The sequence below is a fragment of the Sinocyclocheilus rhinocerous genome, unplaced genomic scaffold (assembly GCF_001515625.1).
Source record: "Sinocyclocheilus rhinocerous isolate Xijiao unplaced genomic scaffold, SAMN03320098_v1.1 scaffold726, whole genome shotgun sequence".
NCBI lineage: Eukaryota > Metazoa > Chordata > Actinopteri > Cypriniformes > Cyprinidae > Sinocyclocheilus > Sinocyclocheilus rhinocerous.
In genome coordinates this window covers 337100-359652 of record NW_015661868.1, presented here as the reverse complement: position 1 = coordinate 359652, position 22553 = coordinate 337100, and the positions used below count along the sequence as shown (strand labels likewise).

The 22553-nt window shown below is 37.0% G+C and overlaps 1 protein-coding gene across 2 annotated transcripts in view; it reads left to right on the top strand.

Moving 5' to 3' along the window:
• Nucleotides 1-1042: 1042 nt before the first annotated feature.
• LOC107726556 (tight junction protein ZO-2-like) overlaps nt 1043-22553 on the top strand; it is a 22775-nt gene continuing 1264 nt past the window's right edge. The window contains exons 1-22 of one of the 2 annotated variants that reach the window (XM_016536184.1): nt 1043-1071; nt 3352-3475; nt 10610-10663; nt 11207-11331; nt 12016-12118; nt 12247-12943; nt 13030-13133; nt 13792-13945; nt 14906-15017; nt 15793-15911; nt 16223-16322; nt 16684-16834; nt 16936-17044; nt 17141-17360; nt 17571-17755; nt 18296-18391; nt 18485-18564; nt 18645-18855; nt 20172-20272; nt 20455-20676; nt 21905-22006; nt 22073-22342. In XM_016536184.1, the coding sequence (XP_016391670.1) occupies nt 10619-10663; nt 11207-11331; nt 12016-12118; nt 12247-12943; nt 13030-13133; nt 13792-13945; nt 14906-15017; nt 15793-15911; nt 16223-16322; nt 16684-16834; nt 16936-17044; nt 17141-17360; nt 17571-17755; nt 18296-18391; nt 18485-18564; nt 18645-18855; nt 20172-20272; nt 20455-20676; nt 21905-22006; nt 22073-22342 (3306 nt within the window). In that variant the 5' untranslated portion in view covers nt 1043-1071; nt 3352-3475; nt 10610-10618. Of the gene's footprint in view, nt 1072-3351; nt 3476-3495; nt 3561-10609; nt 10664-11206; nt 11332-12015; nt 12119-12246; nt 12944-13029; nt 13134-13791; nt 13946-14905; nt 15018-15792; nt 15912-16222; nt 16323-16683; nt 16835-16935; nt 17045-17140; nt 17361-17570; nt 17756-18295; nt 18392-18484; nt 18565-18644; nt 18856-20171; nt 20273-20454; nt 20677-21904; nt 22007-22072; nt 22343-22553 lie in introns of those variants that run through there. The other variant, XM_016536183.1, reaches the window with a different exon arrangement.

Sequence of the window (22553 nt, the reverse complement as noted above, 5' to 3'; positions counted from 1 at the left end):
CCATGTTCCAGAAAGGTTTGGGACAACAGGAGCGTGAGTAAACAGACAGAATATTCATTTTTGAGTGAACTGTCCCTTTAAATTGCGTAGGTTGTTGAGGAAAAGTACACTGTTACTTTTCGAAGTGGTCTGACATATTACCCAAAACAAAAAAACAAGTAGGCTACTGTTGTTAAATGCATTTTTTATTGTGTCTCTTAAACTGCTGTAGTGTGAAGTGGTTAGACCAGCAGTGATATTGTGTAAGTGCTATTATTATGTCTAATGTAAGTGTAATGAGAGCCGTGTGTGTGCAGATGTATACGGGCTTGTCTGTATGAGTGAGGTCACAACACTGCTGACATCTGCAACAGGCTTCAGCACGTAATTGCTGACTGAACCATTTATAGTGTGTGGTTCAGCCGCCATTTGTGCTGATATTGGAAGGTGCTTTGATTCGTGTTTGTTTACTCTAGTAGATTGCTATTACTTTTATTTTAGTTTACAAAAAAAAAAAAAACTTAAGATAGCATTGACAAAATGAGGCAACTTGGTTTATGATCACATTTAAGAAAATACAGAAATCTTATTGTGGTAATTGTAGTTTACAGTCACTATTGGTTTATCAATGCCACTATTTAGAGTGCAGCGTTTTAATGACAGTTTTAATGAAACTAATACTACCTTTGTGTGGCTTTTAGGGCTGCACGATATATCGAAATGATCGAAATATCGCAAATATAAATATCGCAATACGCATATCGCAAGGCTGTGCGATATCTGAATCATTTTAATAATAGGCTACTTAAATCAAAACGTTGCAAAAGGTCAAAGTTTTAGTTCAACACATATTGCAGAGAATTGCTTGACGTTAAAAAGTTAAGTGCAATAAGTTGCAGAAAACAACTCTTTGCCGTCTCGTCTTGCTGTCTGACAGACTCACACCTGAAGCGCGCGCACAAGCCGCATCTCACACAGCGTATCTTCAGTTCTGCCACACACGTGCAAAGCGCACAGACACACACACACACACACAGAGATCAACAAGCGCGAGCTGCTGCCACCCGGCCGGAGGTTGTGGAGACCCTCGGGGTGAGTTATGTAGCAGATACTAGAGAGAAAAACCAGGAAATGAATGTTTGGTATTGTTCGAGACCGGCGTAGCTGGTACATTGGTGTGTTAACAACACTAATGATCGGATGTGTTTGAGTATATATTGTCGCTCATTCTACTATAGTATAAATGCTATAATTGCTGTACTATAATTGTTACTCTATGTGTGACATGATGACCCTGGAAAGTATTTGAGTTTTTCAATGAGCAAATCAGTTTTGCTTAACACTGAATTCTGGGTGGTGCTTTGTAAACCCCATGCTAAGTATTAAACTTTCAGACATGAGTGATACCTCAGATCGTGTAATTTCGTGTGACTGAACTTTGACATTTCATCCAGCAGATGATAAAATTACTAAAAATTCCATATGCAGTACAAACATTGAAAGAGACACTCAATATTGTCATCTACTTTACGTCATGCAATACACATTGTGATTCATAGTTCAATAGCATATCATAATAAGATTGCGATTGGAAATGTATACCAAACATAGGAAGGAAACGCTAAAAACTAAAATCAGTAGTTTTAAATGCTACAAGTGAATTTGGGCATTACAATTTTTAATAATGACGTGCAATATGTTGGATATTACATTGAACTGTTCTGAAATTATTAGCATTTTTAAAGGTTCACTTTAAGGGTGTTTTCACATATTGCTCACTTTAAATGAAACGCAGTTCAGTTAAAGTGAATCAGAAAAGGAACCAGCTGTAATTGACCGTAGTGCTTTTGATTCACAATGTAAGTGGACTTAAAAGGGAACTCAGTCAAACCACAAAAGGACCCAAACTAAATGTTTGTTTGGGGTCCTTTCTCTCCAATTTCGGCACATAAGCAATATGGTACTGGCATATTGCACATCCCTACTTATTAACACAAAGATTTAAAGTATGAATATAGTATTGTGAAATTGAGCCAATGTGTCTTTAGCCATACTAGTCACCAGAATACTATAGGCTGTGTCTGAATATGCCAATTTCCCTACTATACAGTAGGCTAAAAGCAGTACATGAACTGAGCAGTATGTCCGAATTTGTCGAATACATAATAAAAAGTAGATGAAAAATGATCCAGATGACCTACTACTTCACGCAAGATTCTGAAGTGTGCATCTGATGGACACTTCACTATCCCATGAGGCCACTGGAGAGGATTTATAAATAACAGAAAAGCGACGCAACTGACGCTGTAGACCTATAGGTCACATGATAACAACAACATGGGGCATGTAGTACAACAGAATTACATTCATACTACAGAACATATTTTTTAACAAATATGAAGTAAGTACTTTAAACAAGTACCTACTCAGAGTATTTCAGACGCAGCCATAGAGGCTGGTTCTTTTGACCTGGGCTCTAAAAGCTGTGTGCCTTTCAAAAGGGACACTTTTGTACTTTATTTACCCCTAGACGGGAATATATTAGAACAGTAAAAGCACCAAAAGTGTACAAATTGGTACCTAAATAGTGCATTGCATATTAGTACCTTCTGAAAGAGTACTGCCTCAGTTTTTTTCTCTCCGAGAATGTATTTGTGTGGCCCTCTGACATAGGCTCAAGACTATCAGTGAAAAGTTAGGCCGACTCAGACATCAGTTTTCAGGGATGATCATCAGGAAATGTCACTCAGAAATCTAGCTTTCTTTTGAACATTTTAGAGTCTTAATTAGCTGTTTCAGTTTCTTGAACCTGAGGACTCGTATTACTGAAACAATAATTACTGAAACTCATATTACTGAAACAATAAAGTTCATTCCTTCGGGCTACTTTGCTGGCAAAGACCTCATGAACATATTTGAGCAGTTATGCTAAACAGCGCAGTTAATAATTACAATTTTCTTGCCAAGGAGATCAAGTGTACTCTACTCCGAGCAGGTGCTTACACTTGTTTTGTGAATTATACTCAAAGCACTTTTGTTAAGCTAAGTTCTGTATTTTCTTGTCAGACTAAGCTACAACAAAACATACTGCATGATCAGGTGTAATTGCAGGGTTAGGCAATTTATTTACATGCACACACACTAACATTTAGTAAACATGTTTGAGCTATTAACAGATCAACTGAGTACTGTGTATACTGTCATACTGACTTGTGGTTATGCGATTAAGACTTGGGCTGTGTGAGAAATAATGGATCGTGCTCAGTTTTACTCTGAAAATATCTCTAGATGTAGCTGATTTTACAGTGACTAACATTTTTTGTTGTTGTTGAGTCTATGATCAGTGTTATTAACTAAACATGTCTTTTACAGTGGCCAGTCCAACCAAATAGAGTTATTCCGGTCACGCCGCTCCAAAAGGTTTTCCTTGACCCACGAAGCTCAGTATTTGTGTCTGCGACACCTCTCTGCTCCCAGCTACCCAGCCCTTTTACAGGTACTACACACAAACCTTGACCCACGAAGCTCAGTATTTGTGTCTGCGACGCCTCTCTGCTCCCAGCTACCCAGCCCTTTTACAGGTACTACACACAACATTTCTCATGAAAACATATAGTGATTATTATTATTATTCATCTTGCCCGTGTTGACATGTATTTTGTAGGCTATTCAAACAAGTTGGAATTGAAATATACAAATGCACCAAGCTTAAAAAAATATCTTTTTAAAATTGTTTACGAGATGGTATTTTTTTTATCATTATTATATATAGAATATTTATATTTATCTTTTAATTGTTAATCTTATACAATTTTTTAATCTTAATTATTTTTCCAAAATATAACATTTGTTTGCCATTCACACTAGACATATTTTTTTTTGCTTTCAAATATAAAACTTTTCTTTTTAATTTCTCTACTTACCTCAAGAATTATGAAGAGGAACTGACATCAATATATAAGTTTAAGGAAGTTTAAAAGTGAGAAGTTCTTCTATGATTCAACATAAATTTGTTATGCTTGACAAGATTTCTCAGGCATATCCACCGTCACATAAGATAGACAAAAACAGTGTTTAATTTTTTCTAGTATTTGTAAAAAAATAAAAAAGTATATAGGCCTATACAGCAAAACTACAGTTGCATCTGAAAATTACTTTCAGAAACATTTTTTTTTTCAAAGCAGATTTTTCAATTGTGCCTGCCCCCTCACTTTGTGCGCTCTGGCGCCGACCCTGAGCCCCTCTTTTCATTTGCAGGGGTCTTCTGTGTGTCCAGCGCCCATTTCAGAAACTTGGAGAACCAGAGAAACAACTTTTAGCACGCTAATGGCACGGAACAACTTTATAGCAAAAGACACTAACGTTATAATCTTTACCGCCACATAAACGCGCCGTCTTTAAAATTAATGTCTGATTCGGGCCAGATTAAAATCGCAGACAAGCTCTGGTAGTTATGACCTTACCCTATTTCTCCAAGTAAAACTAATCCAAAGTTCCGAGCAGGGCTTTAGGGAGTTTGGAATTCCAAACGTTTTAACCATTGAAGAGATTATCCCATAGAAAATACACCGGTCCTACAGTGGGGAAGACTTGACTTATGAATATTAATTACGTACGTTACGGGTCTGGAAGCTTCAGTAAGGTTGCTAAGCAATGCCAGGGCGTGTCCTAATTGATATTCATGAGCTAAGCCGGTATGCAAATACAGTCGATAGATAAGCGATTTTAGAACCGTCCATTGTGCCTCATAGGGTATGCTGTGAAAGAAATACAGCATTGCTCGTTGTTTAATTCCTCAAATAATTTCTAACCATCTATAGCGGCAAGGTAAAGCCAGTTTAATGTGAATAAATGGGTATTAATCGCAAATTCAATAGAGGTTAAAGATCGTTGGATATCATTACCACCCCCAGTGATTTATTGGTACGTTCGGGATTTACAGTACAACAGTTCAAATCTTTAGGCGCTTGTGTTGTCGCTGTTCAGAGGTTTCGGAGTTATTATCCATACGTTTTATTTACTCACCACGAAATATTAAACCATTTCTTTCAAGTAAACATCTTTATTTTACAGTCTAGTGCAGTTTGCGAGATGCCCGTAGTTGTGGAGAGGCGGCTGTTTCTGAGTAGAAATGTTAAGGACGATTGTCATGTGAGTAACGTTACTGTTAAAACTCGTTCAGTTCGCTTATTTTAATTTCACAGAGAGTACATTTGAACTTAAAGTCTGTTTTCTGAGGTCCACACTTGTTTCTGTTACTGTGTCCACCTTACATGGAAAACCACCTTATGCTTCCTATAATACCAAACAATAGCGATGGACATAATGTATCTAAACGTCGTTACGTTACTTATAAACCAGATTATAAGGACAACTGTTTCCCATCGCAAGCGGCATTTAATGAATAAAATAAACTATCAAAAGTTTAAACCGACTAATTACTTAACTTTTAAATATCGTGAAGTACTACCACTGTTTTTAATAAATGAAGTACATACTGAAGGATTGTTTTAATTAATATTTTGTTTAAAATGATAGCACAAGCAGTTATAGGAAACATAAGCTTCAGGAAAGCTAATGTGTGTGTTTTATTAATTATTTAATATTGTTTATAATCATAATTATTTAATATGAAGGAATAAAGAAATTTTTTTTAAGGTGTCACCAGCAGAGGGACCACCTCACCAGTCTTACATTAACATCATAATCTGTCACAACCTACAACACTTCATAATATGGAATTATTTTAGCTGCTAATATGCATCATTTTCTTGTCCATTAGTCTTTCTGTTTTTACACCGAACCGAACAAATCCCCCCAGAGAGCAGCTCAGAAGAGCTCAGTTTTTTCCCTTTCCCCTTCTGTGTTTACACTTCTTTACCCAAACCTGGATTGAATTTATGCTTTTTGCATAATGTTCATCATACAGTAAGTCTCACATGCATCATCTGAAATTAGACTTTTACATGTTTCACTAGAAACATATATGTTGGGGCTTGGATTGACTGATTTCAGTCTTTTTGAGGGACACAGACAGCTAAAGCTGCTTATCTATAATGCAGAGGGAATTCTGTCTGCTGCTGCTGCACACATTGAGCCTGTTCTGTCTAACAGCAGACTGCATACAGTTCAGTATGTTTTCTGGTGGCTCAGCAATGGCATACCTTGCTGGATTGAACTGCAAATGCTTTAAAATTTAAGCTACAGTGTCTATAAAAATGAAAAGTATGCACCCTATTGTAGTATTTAGATTGTGCATGTAAATTGAAGATTTTTGCTTCTGGTGTTTTTTATTCTTGCTGCACAGAAATGTCCTGCTGCTGTCAAATCCATGCTTACCTGTATGAGGTGTTTAGTATCACAGCTCAAAGAACACTTTTTGCTGTCATAAGACCAGGCAGGCAGTGTTTCTCTAAATTGTTGACTTGCGCTGTAGACATCTTGTCGCCTTTCTGCAAAAGTCCGGAATTGACGTTTTTTTTTTCTTCTTTTTTTAGAAATAGCCTTTGTGCACAGCCAGCCTTGTACTCTTCTAGGTTAAAAAAACTGTCGTCCATAAAATGCGTTGCACAAATTCGAACATCTGGGTTGTGCTGTGACAGTAAAGAGATTAGTAATTAAATTTTTTTTTTAAATACATGGGTTTCCACAAAATTATAAAGCAGCACAACTGTTTCCAATATTGACAATAATAATAATAAATGTTTCTTGAGCAGCAAATCAGCATATTAGAATGATTTCTGAAGGATCATGTGGCACTGAAGACTGGAGTAATGATGCTGGAAATTCAGCTTTGATCACAGGAATAAATTACATTTTAATATATATTATTGTATTTTTAATCAAATAAATGCAGCCTCAGTGAGCGTAAGAGACTTTTAAAAATCCCACTGACCCCAAACGTTTGAAGGGTAGTGTACAACGCCAATCAAAACTTAATTATTCTGGATTGTTTCTTAATTGTCTGGATACTTGTTGGTTGTTTTTCCTTAACTATTCAGTCCAATTCATTCATTTCATAAATTCTACATTTTAATTTTATGCAGAAATTCATACATACATAATGTAATGCATCTACAAAAGTATTTTCAAGCATTTAAGTAGAAGCCATTAAGATCAATAGTAAAATTGTCAGTTTTCTCCAAATGTTTTGGTTGGTACCGTTTCAGGGCAGTTGATAGTGAGTATGAAAACTGAATGAATGCCCCTCAGAAGAGCACAGGAAACCAAACTGAATCGCATTCACACTTCTAAGGTCCCTTACTAGGTTGTCTCAGTCAGTCTGTTGTTGTGGTGTTGGACTGAGAGCTCAGAGACCTGCTGTTGTACAGCGCTATGGTACAAGCTCAGTTACAGTGAGAAATTAATTCTTTGACATTGTTCATCAGTAATCTGTTCTGGTTATCACAGTAAAGAGAATTGAGGGCAGCTCATGTGCCACACGTTAATCCTGTCATGAATAAGATTTGAGGCTGAGTTAGAAAGCCGTTATAGATCAAAGAACTTATGATGTTTAGTACTGCGCAATTGACTAAAATAGCACTATTATAGTAAGGCATTTAATTCTATGTGGCTTTCGCAAATGAGAAAATAATGGCGCTTAGGTGCTTCAAGCCCCATAATCCTTCTAAATTGTAATTAAAAAGCGATGAAATCACTACTAATCTACCAGTCCCTCTTGCACGTTCAAAAGCTCATCTTTCAGAAAGAAATCCCAATCCAAAAGCATCGGCGTTTCGAAGGTGGCACTTGCCTTCTGTAAGCTGCAAAGAGCTTTTAATGTCAACCCAGACAGAGCCGTATCATTTGATGAATTGAAATTAAATTTTAATTTAATAGTTCATTGCTTGTTTTTTTGCGTCGTGGCTGCCGTGGATCGCTGTGGACGGTGGGATTTGTGCAGAATGTAGGCCAGCGGCATCAGTCTTACGTCAAAGGCAGACAGATGCATTGTGCCGAGGGGTGATGCGCTTTGGCCCAGAGACTTTGTGTTCACGGGAGAGGTGACAACATGAAGACGGTCCTCTCGCTGCACAGGAAATGGGTGCACACCATCAAGGCCATTCGTATCCTCCAGGGCATCGTAAGCATGCTTTCTGCTCTTTCCCTGTACAACTTCACCGGTTAATGTCTTACACAGTTTGGGTGAAGTGTAACTTTTTGGTTGAGTTTATTTGTGACCATACGTTTTTGCCGAATGGCTTTTCATCTGCTTTGAACGTATACTGTAGGGTTGGCGTTTAGACTTATGGCATATTGTTTGGTAGGAGTGTATTTGAGGAAACTCTTTAGGGATTCTTTAGTAAACAGTGCAATGCATCATGGCAGTGTAATATATTTTATTTATTTTGGTAAAATTCGTAATTATTGGTAAAAAATGTTCAAACAAATATATACGAATTATTGCGTTTCTTAATCGATTCGTTTGATTTTTATTGTCATTATGATACATTGCAATACACATTTTTGTCGCATTACATACACTGCATTTTGATGCAGAAATTCTTTTTTTTTTTGACTTTGAGATTGCAAAGTTTTAGGAATAGGTCGAAAGGTTTTCGCCAAGTTTATGACACTTTGATGAAGAAAATAGGTGGAGATATAGTTTGATTTCTGATTTCAGATTTTTTTTAGACAGGCATTAGAATCAGTGATGAGAGTGATTAAACACTTAAGCACCTGTGTTGCTTTACAAAAATGCTTTTAAAGTGTAACAATTGCTCAGTGTGCTATTGCTATTCATATTTTTAGTATGTTTATTCATAGTTTACGGTGGCAACAAGTGGAACATGTTTCCAAACTTTTTCCCATGGCTGATTTTATCCCCAACACTTTTTGATGTAGTTCACACACAGCAAATACTTATCAAATAATTGTACATTTTTGAGCAGAATTTTTTATTGTATTAATGTGTGCTAAAATAAGTTGTGATCAAGTGCTGGAATTAGTTATATTTGTTTTGTTGTTGTGGTTGTCAATTCTCAGTTTTCCACAGATGCAATTTTGATTTATTCATAAAAAGTAGTGCTGTCAAACGATTAATCACGATTAATCACATCCAAAATAAAAGTTTTTGTTTACAGAATATATGTGTGTGTACTGTATATATATATTTATTATGTATATATAAATACACACACATGCATGCATATATTTAATAAAAATGTTATATAAAATATATATGTTGTATATTAAATATATTTATATATAATATAAATTATATTAATATAAATGTAAATATTTTCAAAATATATACTGTATCTTTGTATATACATAATAAATATACACAGTACACACACATATATTCTGTTACCGAAAACTTTTATTTTGGATGTGATTAATCGTGATTAATCGTTTGACAGCACTAATAAAAAGTATATAAAAATAAAAGCATAAACTAAAATATTACTTTAATATGCAAGTAGGGCAGTATAGAACCCAATATCCCATGCTTTCCAACTACAAACATTACTACTTCACCAAGGTCATGTTTGACATTCAATCCACTGACCTAAAATGCTTAAAATGTTTAGTGAGAATCAGATCAGTAAGAACACAGTGCACTGAATTACTTTTTTGTCAGTAAACTGTTGAAGTTGTTGCTTGGATGAACTTTGAAAATGGTAAAAGATCATAATAGATTATTTGCGTATAACCTCAAAAGCTAAGCCTTTTAATTTGTGACGTTCACCACTTTTTAAAACAGCGACACCCATGGATATTACATGCATGTATTATGATGACGTGAGGAATGCATGAATGCCTTAGACGTGTTATAGTGTTTAGTTTGTTTAACTAGTGCAGTTATGATGTTTCAGATTATAGCATGAAGGAAAACCAACAAACTGAAATCATTTATACATGAAATGCTAAAAGGCATCGGTTGTGTATGTGGGTTGAGAATAGGGCTGCACGATAAATCGCATGCTAAAAAAGCATCATATGACCCCTTTAATGCTGCTCAATGTGAAAGCCCGCAGGTGATGGAGATTTACCGCTGATTACAGAACCGGCTTTCTGACAAGATGCGCATTAAATATCGCATGCGATTTATCATGCAGCCCTAGTTGAGAATTATTTAGGGCAGTTCTGGGATTCATATTTGCCTGAGGAGATTAAAGAGCAACAATCATAATCACCCAGCATGCGCACGGGCGGATGAAGAGGTAACTGGAGGCGTTTCGCGGCGCAGGACGTCACGTGGCTCTCAGACTTATGCTGAAGACTGTGTTTATAGTGTTTAACTCACTGACCAGGCTTCCCTTTAAAATAATTGCTTTCAAATAATGCAGGCTTTTTATTTTAAAGGGGTCATGCCATACATTTGTTAATCATTAAATTTTTTTCCTTGCAGTCCACATATGATGGCAGTTTTGTAATAAAATAGTTCTTTCTTGCAGATCTCTAATTATTTCTGGTTGAATATATAGACATACTTCAGATCTGCAGTTCTGTCTGTCATTGAGTAATCAGATGAGCTCATGTAAATGGGTTGGAAGAGAAACACTCATCTACTTTTTCACTGTGGCAGCACCACGCTGCAGATTTTGCTCAGGAGATCACTGATATCTGCTGTAACTTGACTCTGTCCATCACTGCCCTACATGTAAGCCTGTTCATACTGTTTCAGAACCCAGTCATGGAGGAGACGGTGTGGGAGCAGTACACTGTGACCCTACAGCGGGTGAGTACTCACCCTGTGCTTATTTGGAGAGCCAAAGTTCCTGCTTATTGGTTTCTCTCTAAAGTCTTTACATTCTTTTTATAGGTATTTTTTTTGTGTGTGTGTGGTCATTTCTGCACCTCTAGCACTACTAGATTTACCATTCAATGGTTTGGGTTCAGCAAGATATATATTTTTTAATATAATTTAATACTTTCATTTAGCGAGGATACGTTCAATTTATCAAAAGTGACCGTAAAGACTTTTGCATTGTTGGTGAACATAAGAGACGTCATATATCTTCCACCACTGCTGTCTCTCAGCAGAAAGCATATCATCATTGCTTTATCCTCTTGGTGAACTTTATCACACACATACTTTTAATGTTTGTCTTGAAGATATAACTGTTATATCCAAAATATCAGGAAAACGTAATTCCAGGGTTACTTGTTAATTAGTCATTGCTGCCTGTACATCTACATGAATTTAAAGTGATTTATTGTTGTAAATGAATAACTATGTATTCATGCGTAAGATAAAATGCATTCTTTGGTGTATAAATAGGACTCCAAGATGGGCTTTGGAATGGCTGTGTCTGGAGGGCGGGACAACCCGAACGAAGAAAGTGGAGAAGCGTCAATTGTCGTATCCGATGTGCTGCAAGGGGGTCCTGCAGATGGCTTGCTATTGTAAGCTCTGAAACAACATTAAACACATCCCAGCCTTTTTTATAAGATTTGTAATCCTAAAGTGCTATTTAAAGTAAAAAAGCTATTGTAGGGTTGTCACGAAAAAACAATGAAATTTAACGATTCTCAATACCAGTTTCCACACCAAAAAAATGTATATGCTAATGAATGCACTAATTTTATTTGAAGAGATACATGTATAAATACTACTAAATAAAATAATAAAAAAAGATTAAATATAAATATTTTTATAAATTAAAATATATACATTATATTGCTATTGTATGATTCTATTATATACTAAAAGCTAAAAATGTAAAATTGACCAAAGAAATGTGAATATAAATATTAATAATAACAAATTAAAACAATAGCATGTATCTCTCAAATTTTTCACACAGTAAACAGTCAGTAATAAAGATGCAAGAAAGTAGTTATAAGCAATTGACAAATAAACTTTATTTTTTATTTTTGATATTCAGGTTTATTTTTTATTATTTTTATTTTATTTTATTTTATTGCATTGCATTGCATTTTATTTGTTGTCTGCCAACACTATTATTCAAGATTTTATTTGTTTTATTTATGCTGGTACTTTTGACATTGCTAAACTGTTGGAAGAATTGGAAGTCACTTTCTGACGTGTAGAGACTTTTCCTAACAGTGTTTCATGCTCTTGTTCAGTGAAAATGACAGAGTGATCCAGGTCAACAATGTGCCCATGGACGGTGTCCAACACGCCTTTGCAGTGCAGACTCTCCGCAAATGCGGCAAAGTAGCCAAAATCGTGAGTGTAACCTTTTGAATTATTTGTCATTTCAGTTATAATTTTATTGGCCATGTTTGTAAATCACTGGCAGCTGAAATCAGAATTTAATGAATGAACAATTAATTTTTGTCCCCATCATTCATCAGACGGTAAAGAGATCAAGAAAAATCCCCGTCAGCGTGATTAAACGTGCCGCGTCCCCAGACGACCGCGTCTTTAGTGGCGACTACAACAACGACTACGACTATGACCACGACCGGCGCAGCGTCTACAGCGGCCGCAGCTACCCTGACCGCGACGCGAGTTACGCAGACGAGCGTGATCGCGACTACGATCGCAGCCGCGGGAGGAGCATGGAGCGCGGCCTGAGCCCCGACAGACAGTACAGACGAGACGGCAGCCGCGGCCGAATGCTGGACCACGAGCGCAGCCCCGACCGCCGTTACCGAAGTGACCACAACCTGGATCGTGACCACAGTCCGGACCGCCGCTACCGAAGCGATCGCACACTGGACCGCAAATACAGTCCAGACCGACGCTATCGCAGCGAACACAACCTGGACAGAGAGCAGAGTCCGGACAGACAGTACCGCAGCGACCATACACTGGAGAGATCACATAGTCCTGAGACACGGTACAGGCCCGAACCGGCTCCAGGATACAGCAGAGAGAATTTAGCCAGCGGCCACGAGCGCAGGAGCTTCGATCCGCGGCAGGACGAATCCATGAGGAGGAGTAGCAGTCGAGACCGGCTGGATCGCTCGCCCTCGCCGCCGCCACAACGAGACGAACCCTTGGAGAAGCCGCTCAGTGTTACTCTACTAAAGAACCGGCCCAATGACGGTAGAGACACACCGCCTACGTTTATCTGTTTCCAGTTTCAACCTGCTGCCTAGCGTCTAACATGATGTTTTCTCATATCTGTCCAGAATATGGCCTTCGTCTTGGCAGTCAACTGTTCATCAAAGAGATGACGAGCACCGGCCTGACATCCAAACAAGGCAAACTACAGGAAGGTGACATTATTCTGAAAGTACGTCTCTTGAACAACCACTCAGAACACACCACAAAATGTCTAGCCTATATATACAAAATATATAAGCCTATGGCCTACAAAATATATAACTTTATAATAACAACCATTTGCAACACTATTCAGAACAGCTTATCAACCACATTGCAGTGCACTGGTAACCACAGCAGTATCCTAGCATTGTGGGGATGCATTTTGCACTAGCAAGCACTTCCCTTTTTCATGTTTTTGGTAACCAAGCAACTTTTTAATGCTCACCAAGACTGCATTTATTTGGTCAGAAATACCGTAAAAACTGTGAAACATTATTACAATTTTATAAGCTGTTTTCTATATGAATATATTTCAAATGGTCATTTATTCCTGTGTTCAACTTCAAATCTGGATTTTCAGCATCATTACTCCAGTCTTCAGTGTCACAAAAAAAAAAAAAAAAAAAAAATATATATATATATATATATATATAGTATACTATTGTGTTCTCTCACACACATACAGACACACAAACACTGTAGTGTGACAGAGAGGTGTTTTGAGATGCCATCAGGTCCTTACTGGTCCTAAAACTTACTGACCCCAAACTTTTGAATGGAAGTTAGTTTTTTTTCTCAAATTTGTTGTACTTTGTTATTTATTGATGCTTATTTCCATGTGTCAGATTAACGGTACGGTCACAGAGAATCTGTCTCTGAGCGACGCAGGGAAGCTGATTGAGAAGTCTCGTGGGAAGCTGCAGCTGGTGGTGCAGAGGGATCGCAGTCAGGCACTCATCCGAATCCCACCTATGGCAGACAGCGACTCGGAAATAGATGGTGAGTAGATCAAAACACTTGAAAATGAACAATTACAATTTTTCTGATTGCACTGAAGCCCTCTTTCATTTGGCCACTGTTGCATTTCATATTAAAACAGAAATTTGGGGTGGGACATATCAAAGGGATTTGCTCTTTGTTGTTGCTGTTGGTTTAGAGCAGGGGTTTTCAACCTTTTAGGACACGTGCAAATTGTTAACTCATATTCATAAATTCTCAAGTGAACGTCTCTGAATTAACTGATGCTCAGGGGGGCGCGCCCCACAGATTGAAAACCCCTGGTTTAGAGGAGGGACATTCCCATTCTAATGGACATTAGATTAAAAAAACATTTGTGTGCACATGTGTAAGAAACGTTTTCTGCATTTTCTCACTATTTTGCTTCAGTACTTAGTTTTTGCATCAATATATTTTATTCAGTTAAAATATTTAATGAACAATAATTCATACTGATTATGGTTCGATTAAATATTGTTTGTATATATATAATTACCTTGTGACTTATGTACATTATAGTGATGTATGATTTTGTGAGGTATTTGGCGAAACCCAGCCTTAATCTCTAAGTGACCTCTGACCTCTTGCCTTTTTTGGACTGCTGTACTGACACTGGATTGGAGAGAAAGGCTTTTGGCTTTGGGAGGATTGCATAAACCCTACCCATAATCCAAAGCTTATGAAAAATGTCATTTTATAAACTCTAGTGAGACTTGTACCATGTTTTGGAAGTTGTTTGTTCATGTTCTTCTGAAAATCCTCCATATTGGTTTTTACATCAAATAATGTAAGATGTAGGATTGAAGGGAAACAAATCTGGTTTTAATTAGTAGCGTGTTTTATATTTCTCAGGTTTAGGGATTCAAACCTTTGAGACTTTGGTGTATAACCCATCATGCACTGTGCCAATAATGGTGCTTTAAAGCAAGTGTGATGACGACATGTTGTACATGTGTGTTTCAGATATCTCAGAGATCGAGTCGTACCGCTCCTATTCTCCTCAGGAGGACCGGCGGAGTCATCACTCAGACCTCTCCTCACACTCCTCTAATGAGAGACTGCAGGACAAAAACAGGTAACACACTGCCATAGCCTCAGAATTCAGCTGTCACTGATGACTGTTTGAGTTACTGCAACACTTTACAATAAGGCTCCATTTAGCCTAACATTAGTTTACTACATTAGTTAACATGAACTAACAATAAAAAAATTCTAAAGCATTTATTATCTTAGTTAATGTTAATTTTAAAATTAACCAATACATTATTCAATTCAAAAGTAGTATTTGCTAATATTATTTAATGGACCTGAGCTAACATGAGCTAATAATGAACAGCTGCTTCTTATTACCTAACAGATTAATAAATGCTCTAACAAATGTGTTGCTCGTTGTTATTTAATGTGAGTTAATGCATTAACTAATGGGACCTTATTGTAAAGTGTTACCAAGTAGCTAGTTAATTACTCAGAAGTTAATAATTTATATGCTGTTTAAACTTCAGTCAAGCTACCCTTTAAAACAAATACTGATGCTGCAAGTTACTAGCAAAAAGTATTTACGTTAGCCAAATTAACATTTCAGAGGGTGATAACGTTCATATTAGATCATTTGGTTAATAATCAGAGCATAAAAACAACGAGGAACTGAAGTTCGGTGAAAGTATTAAACACATTTATGTGGATGCAACTAATAAACTAGAAAACTGCCAAATTTATGATAGAACTTAAAAGGAAATAGGAAAGAAGCAGAAGCATGATTCAATGATTTTACAAATGAACTGACAACACATTAAACAGAAATGTTACAAAAGCCAGTGCAAAGGGAGTAAGTCATTTTCTTCTGTTGGTAGAGATGGGCCTCCCAAGAGACTGGCTAAAATGGGAGCGATGCCGACTCCATTCAGAGCGGCGCCGGTGGAGCTCCCGCCTCCACCTGTGGAGAAAGAAGAGCCTCGCAGCGAGTCTCCAGGTACCACAGTTCCTCTACACCACAGTGGATTATTGAAAATTTAATTATTTAATGCACTGGTCTAAAACTCAATTCCTGCAGGGCCACAGCTCTGCACAGTTTAGCTCCAACCCTAATCAAACACACTTGATCCAGCTAATCAAGCTCTTCAGGTTTACTAGAAACTTCCAAGTAGGTGTGAGTTGGAGCTACACTCTTCAGAGCTGCGGCCCTTCAGGAATTGAGCTTGAGACCTCTGAATGCAATACATGGTCATTTTCACCATGTAGAATCAGAAGAATAGAAGAAACAGATTTTTTTTTTGTATACAGTTCCTGTGGTAAATGCTGCTCCAAAAAGTGTTCCAGTAAAAGCCAAGCCTCTGCCAAAGGTTCCCCTGCAGCCCAGTCTGGAGGACCAGGAAATATACGGGTTTGTACCGGATTCACTCTTGGCTTTGAATTCATATTTTAAGATAAACTTGAAAGCTGTCCATATTGTTAATTTAATTCGTTCTATAGTGAAAACATATTTGATAAAGGGATGTTGAAGTTTGGTTGAAGTGCGTTTGCAGTATCTTGCTGACATAGTAGAAATCACTCTGACAACTCGGCAAAAATAGCCACCAATAAACTATTTAATTTCAGTATCCATTTATGCATTATATTTTTGCATGTATTATCTAGAGACACTCCTTGACATAAAATATTTTTCACATGTGCTAAGGTCCTGTTTATGCTGCTTACTGATATATTTGGACAACTTTGTGGTTCTAACGAATAATCTCCCACAGCCCCAACACTGTGATGGTGCGCTTCCAGAAGGGCGATAGTGTTGGCCTGCGTCTCGCTGGAGGAAACGATGTGGGCATTTTTATCGCAGGCATTCAGGAGGACAGTCCTGCCGAGATAGAGGGACTCCGCACTGGAGACCAGATCGTGAAGGTGCAACAGCACTGGCTCTGCATTTTAATATTATGTGCCTTTATCCATCATACATTTTCCCACATTGTCCAGTGGTCATTTGTGTTTTTCTTCCCCTGCAGGTGAATAATATGGATTTCAGAGGAATGGTCCGGGAAGATGCAGTCCTGTATTTACTAGAGATTCCCAAAGGAGAGGATGTGACCATCTTAGCTCAAAGCAAACCTGATGGTACTTCAAAACATACAATTATTATTTTTTTGTCTAATGCCTTGTAATTTTGAGCAATAGAAGGGATGTGAATAACTCTCATTTGCTTTATTTTAGTGTATAAAGACATCCTGGCATCTGGACGAGGTGATAACTTCTTCATCAGAACTCATTTTGAATATGAGAAAGAGCTTCCTCAGAGCTTGACTTTCTCCAGAGGAGAGATATTTAAAGTGGTGGACACCCTGTATGACGGAAAGCTGGGTAACTGGCTCGCCATCCGCATGGACAAAGACAATCAGCTCCTGGAGAAAGGCATCATACCCAACAAGAGCAGGTGAGACATGAAATACACAGTGCCTTAAAAGGTCTTAGTTTTACTGTATTTATTTAGCATTGCTAGGAGGAAAACTCAACATGAAATCAAAACTGACCCTCTGAAATGACGTTTGCTGACATCACCTAGTCTGCTATTTCATGTTGATATTAAAAGCACATTATCTGTTAGGTGTTTGTGTAATCCTTTTGTTTATTTGTATACTGTCAGAGCGGAGCAGATGGCAAATGTTCAGAACGCACAGAAAGGCGCTGCCAATGATAGAGGAGATTTCTGGAGGCTGAGAGGTCAAAGAGCAGCTAAGAAAAAAGACCTTCGCAAGAGCAGAGAGGATCTGAGCGCTACACCCGTCACTACACGCTTCCCAGGCTACGAAAGAGTGGTGCTGCGGGAAGGTTTGCCCATCATGCATTGCTTTACCTAACATGCATTTCTGTTTAAATATACATTTGAATGATTTGGGGCTAAATAAAAAAATCTTTTTTTTTTTTTAAGTAATACATTTTTATTAATGAATTTTATTAATTATTAATTATTTTTATTAATTAAGAAAATGTAGAAAAAAATTAAGTTATTTTTATTTCTAGTGCTATTTCACTTGAGGCTCTAAAACCTATAAAAAAACAGCAAGTTTCAAATTATATGCATTTTGTTAATTTATACATGCCTTTTATTTATGTATAAAGTATTTTGTTTAATCCTATTATTTTTTTATTTATAATTTAGAGCTGATTATTTAAGGCACTCAGTGTGTTTTGTTTAATACATTTAATTTAAATATATATTTTTAGATTTTTTTTTAAATAAATTTAAAATAAAATTAATATTATTATTATTATATTTTTTATATATATATATAAAAATATTTTTATGTCATTTTAGTTAAGAAGCTTGACATGTTTATGTACTAAGTATTTTTGTTTCTCCCCCACCAGCTGGGTTCAGAAGACCTGTCGTAATATTCGGCCCTATTTCAGATGCGGCCAATGAAAAACTGAGCAATGATCTTCCAGATGAGTTTGTCACAGCAAGTAAGCAATTCACAACTTGTATGAAAGATCTCTTCTTATATATTGATGTGTAGTTATGGATAAGGTGTTTGATCTGTGTTTGTCCCATGACAGAGACAGAGCCTAAAGACGCGGGCTCAGAGAAGTCGTCTGGTGTTGTGAGACTCAATACTATTCGTCAGATCATCGATCAGGTAAACACAGTCACCGTTCTGAATTTATGAATATAACAGCAATTCATCAACATCTAAGAATATTCTTTTCTTGTTCCTAGGACCGACATGCTCTGCTTGACGTCACCCCAAAGGCTGTAGACACCCTAAACTACACCCAGTGGTATCCCATCGTCATTTTTCTCAACCCAGACAGTAAGCAGGGGGTGAAGACCATGAGAAACCGTCTGGTTCCCGGCTCCAGCCGCAGCTCACGCAAGCTTTACGAACAAGCAGTTAAACTGCGCAAAACCTGCTCACACCTGTTCACTGGTTAGTCCCATGAGCCTTTCCTCAAAATTACGCTCATATAAGAGCCATTTTATTCTTTCCCCAGTTCTGATTTATTTATTTATTTATTCAAATTTCGTGTTTTATTTGTCCGGATTCAGTTTTTAACTTTTTTTTTCTTTAACTGTTTTTTTTTTTTTTTTTTGATGGTTCAGTTAAATGTTAGCAATCAATAAAGAGGTCTAAATTTAAATTCATTTAATAACAATTTATTAAAAGTTTAACACCGTGTCCTAAATACATACGATGCCACGACACACGATAAAAGGTATCTTTTCCATGTTAATCAGAGTTTTTGTCCTAACTAGTTACGACGGCGACACGCGAAATTTCTAATTTAGAAACGGTTTCTATTTCTGCGACGTCGCGGCTGGAACAACAACATACAAACTATACAGTTTATAATGATTATGTGCTTTATTCAAAGTTACACGTGTCTAATATGAGTTTAAATATCATAATGCGTGACCTTATAGCCAAACTGAAAGCAACAACAGAGTTTACCTCAGATCTTGAAAATAAATTAAAGCAAAGATGTCCGTTAAAACTGTGAACTCACTGCGAACCAGCAAGTGTTTTCCATAACAATCAGTCACTCAGTATGTACATTTAATGATGTTAAAAATGCTTCATATTTATGAATTAGATTATACACTTATCCATTTCGTTGCGAGTGCAGTGCGCTTCCAAAGAGAGCCCGCCCACACACGCTTCTGATTGGCTGTGATATCTGATTTTGTTGCGTCGCGTCTAGTTTCTGGAATCTTGTCGCGTCGCGTGTAGTTAGGACACAGTGTAAGAAAAGTTAGGGCACCGTGAAATTAGTTTTATTCTTCTCAAATTGTGTTTTCCTTTTGTTTTTTGTCATCATTGCATTTTAATGGTTTAAACTTTAATCAAAAAGCATGTCTGATCAATTGAATTCATGAAACTCAATTTATTGACATTTTTACAAAAATGGTGCCCTATAAAATATTTTATTTTTTCCAGAAATTTTGGGTTGTCTGTTTAATTGTTCTGGATTTATGAATTAATAGTTTTTTTTTTATCAAAAATGGAGGTAATCAAATGAATATGTAACAGTAATAATTCAATTAATCTTATATATAGAAGTATTATATATATATATATATATATATATAAATTGCTACTTTTTTTTGGCCAACGAAGTGCTACACAACAGAGTTTTACTCTCGGAATTAAAATATAATTATAGAAGAAAAATAAAATAAAATTATAAAAATTATATTCCTTAAAAAATAAAGTTATAAATGTCTAAATGATGCTTCCCTGTCCAGCTACCATTGATCTGAACTCTTCCCATGATGCCTGGTTTGGAAGTCTCAAGGATGCCATACGAGAACAACAAGATAAAGCTGTCTGGGTCTGTGAAAGCAAGGTAAGCGGTAACACATAACACAATTACAAACAACTGGGCTTCATTTCATAGTTTTGTATTCCCTTAAACAAACCAGATTTTCTAATTGAGTTAATCATGTAAGTTAATGCCTAGCCAGCCTGAATTGACATGTGAAATGACCATCATCAGACCTTTGAGAGGTATTATATATATCGTTTCAGCTTGATGGGTCTGAGGAGGACTTGGATCTCCATGATGACCGTATGTCGTACCTGTCGGCCATGGGTGCAGACTACCTGAGCATGGACAGCCGTCTGACCAGCGATTACGAGGATACGGCGGATGAGGGCGGCGCGTACACCGATAACGAGCTTGACGAGTCCACCGACGAGCCGCAGCCGAAGTCAGCCATCAGCCGCTCGTCTGAGCCTGTTAGCGAGGAGGTAAGTGTGCTGTGGAAACCTTCCTGTCATTTGACCACAGTCAGGAAGGTGATTTAAGCCCTACCCATAAACTAACTGGAAACATTTGATTATAAACATCTGTAAAGGTCACTCATCCTGTTTTCAGTATCGATATCATTATCACTGACTGACATATACGAGTATCAGTGATAAGAAAAGTGTTCATGGTCCTGGTTTGAGCACGCTGCTCGCCACAGGACACTCGAGAAACTGCATATTCAACACACAGTCATGTTCAACATCAGTCTGACACATGATCTTTAAACTATCTGCCAGAAATCAGACACTCTTGTTTAGTCACACTGAATGTATGTGCCATTCAAAAAAGCCCTGATTTAATAACTCTAGAAGTAAAATAGTTTAAACACATGTGAATGTACATAAAATGTTTATAACATTTTTCAAGGCAAAAACAGTTATTTTCCAGCTAGCAAGACTTCTTATAGTTTTTTTAATGACTGTCATAAAAACATAATGTTTTTACAAGGATCCATTCTGTGATGTAATTTTATGTTTAATAATATGTATACGCCTCACTAACGGAACTTGCAGGAAACATGTTTTTCTTTCTTCCTCCTTTTTTTTTTTTTTAAATAATAATAAGATTACTTTGCACTGCTGTCAAAAAAAATTAAGAGTTAGGTTTTTTTTTTAAATAAAATTTATATTTTATTCAGGAAGGATGCATTAAAATAAAGACATTTGTTACAAAAGATTTCTGTTTCAAATAAATGCTGATCCACTTGAGTTTCCACTAAAATATTAAGCAGCAAAACCATTTTCAATGTTAATAATAATCAGCAATGTTTCTTGAGCAGCAAATCAGCATATTAGAGTGATTTCTGAAGGATCATGTGACTCTGAAGACTGAAGTAATGATGCTGAAAAAAATAAAGGAATAAATTACATTTCAAAATATATTAAAATTTGAAAATAGGTATTTTAAATTGTAATAATATTTCATATCTTTTATATAAAAAAAATACAGCCTTGGTGTACATAAAATAAAAAATAATAATTATTATTATAATAATACAAAAAATGTCAAAAACCTTTTACTTAAACCTTTCAAGAGTTGTTATATCAAAGTACATTTAAATTCAGGAACTGAAAACTTTTCTGTTGTAGGTGTGCATTAATTTTTTTTTGTATGTATTTTTAAATGACTTAATGCTACGTTTATCACTTTTTTTTCACTTTCACGCAGAGACCCATTCCTGTTCCTCATGAGCGTTTAAAGAAGCCTGCGAGCAAAGAGGTGCAGCGGGACCCCAGCCCGCCTCCATCATTTGTCCCTGAACCCCCTAAGGTCAGTGTTTTCCTCCCCTGAGGTGTTTCTGAAGCTCATCACAGACAGTAACTGTTGTTCCTGCAGGTCCGGGCAGCTTCACGTCCTGCAGACTCTCACTCCAGCAGCACAGTCAGCAGTGATGCTCCTGTCAGTAGCAGACCTCTTCCACCGCCGGTAGCCCAGAAGCCCAGTTTCACCTCGAGGACGGGCCCCGCAGACGACACGACCTCCGGCGACCCTCTCAATGACCCCGCCAGCCGCACCTTCCGGGGAAAGGTGAAGTCCTTCGAGCAAATGGACCACCTGGCCCGGGCCAAAAGGATGCTGGAGCTGCAGGAGGCGGAACGAGCGCGGGTTTGTGCCTCATCTCATTCACACAATACACACCAGCTACTGTGTGTCTCATAGCAGGAACATCACAAACACTGTCCTGAAGTGTCATATTTCACCCCAAAATCACAAGAAAAGTAGTGAGATATTCGGAATAAACAAAATGAAGAACATGAAAAAAGCATAGATTTCACTGCTGATTTTAATTTCTAAAAAAAAAAGTCTAAAGAGGCGT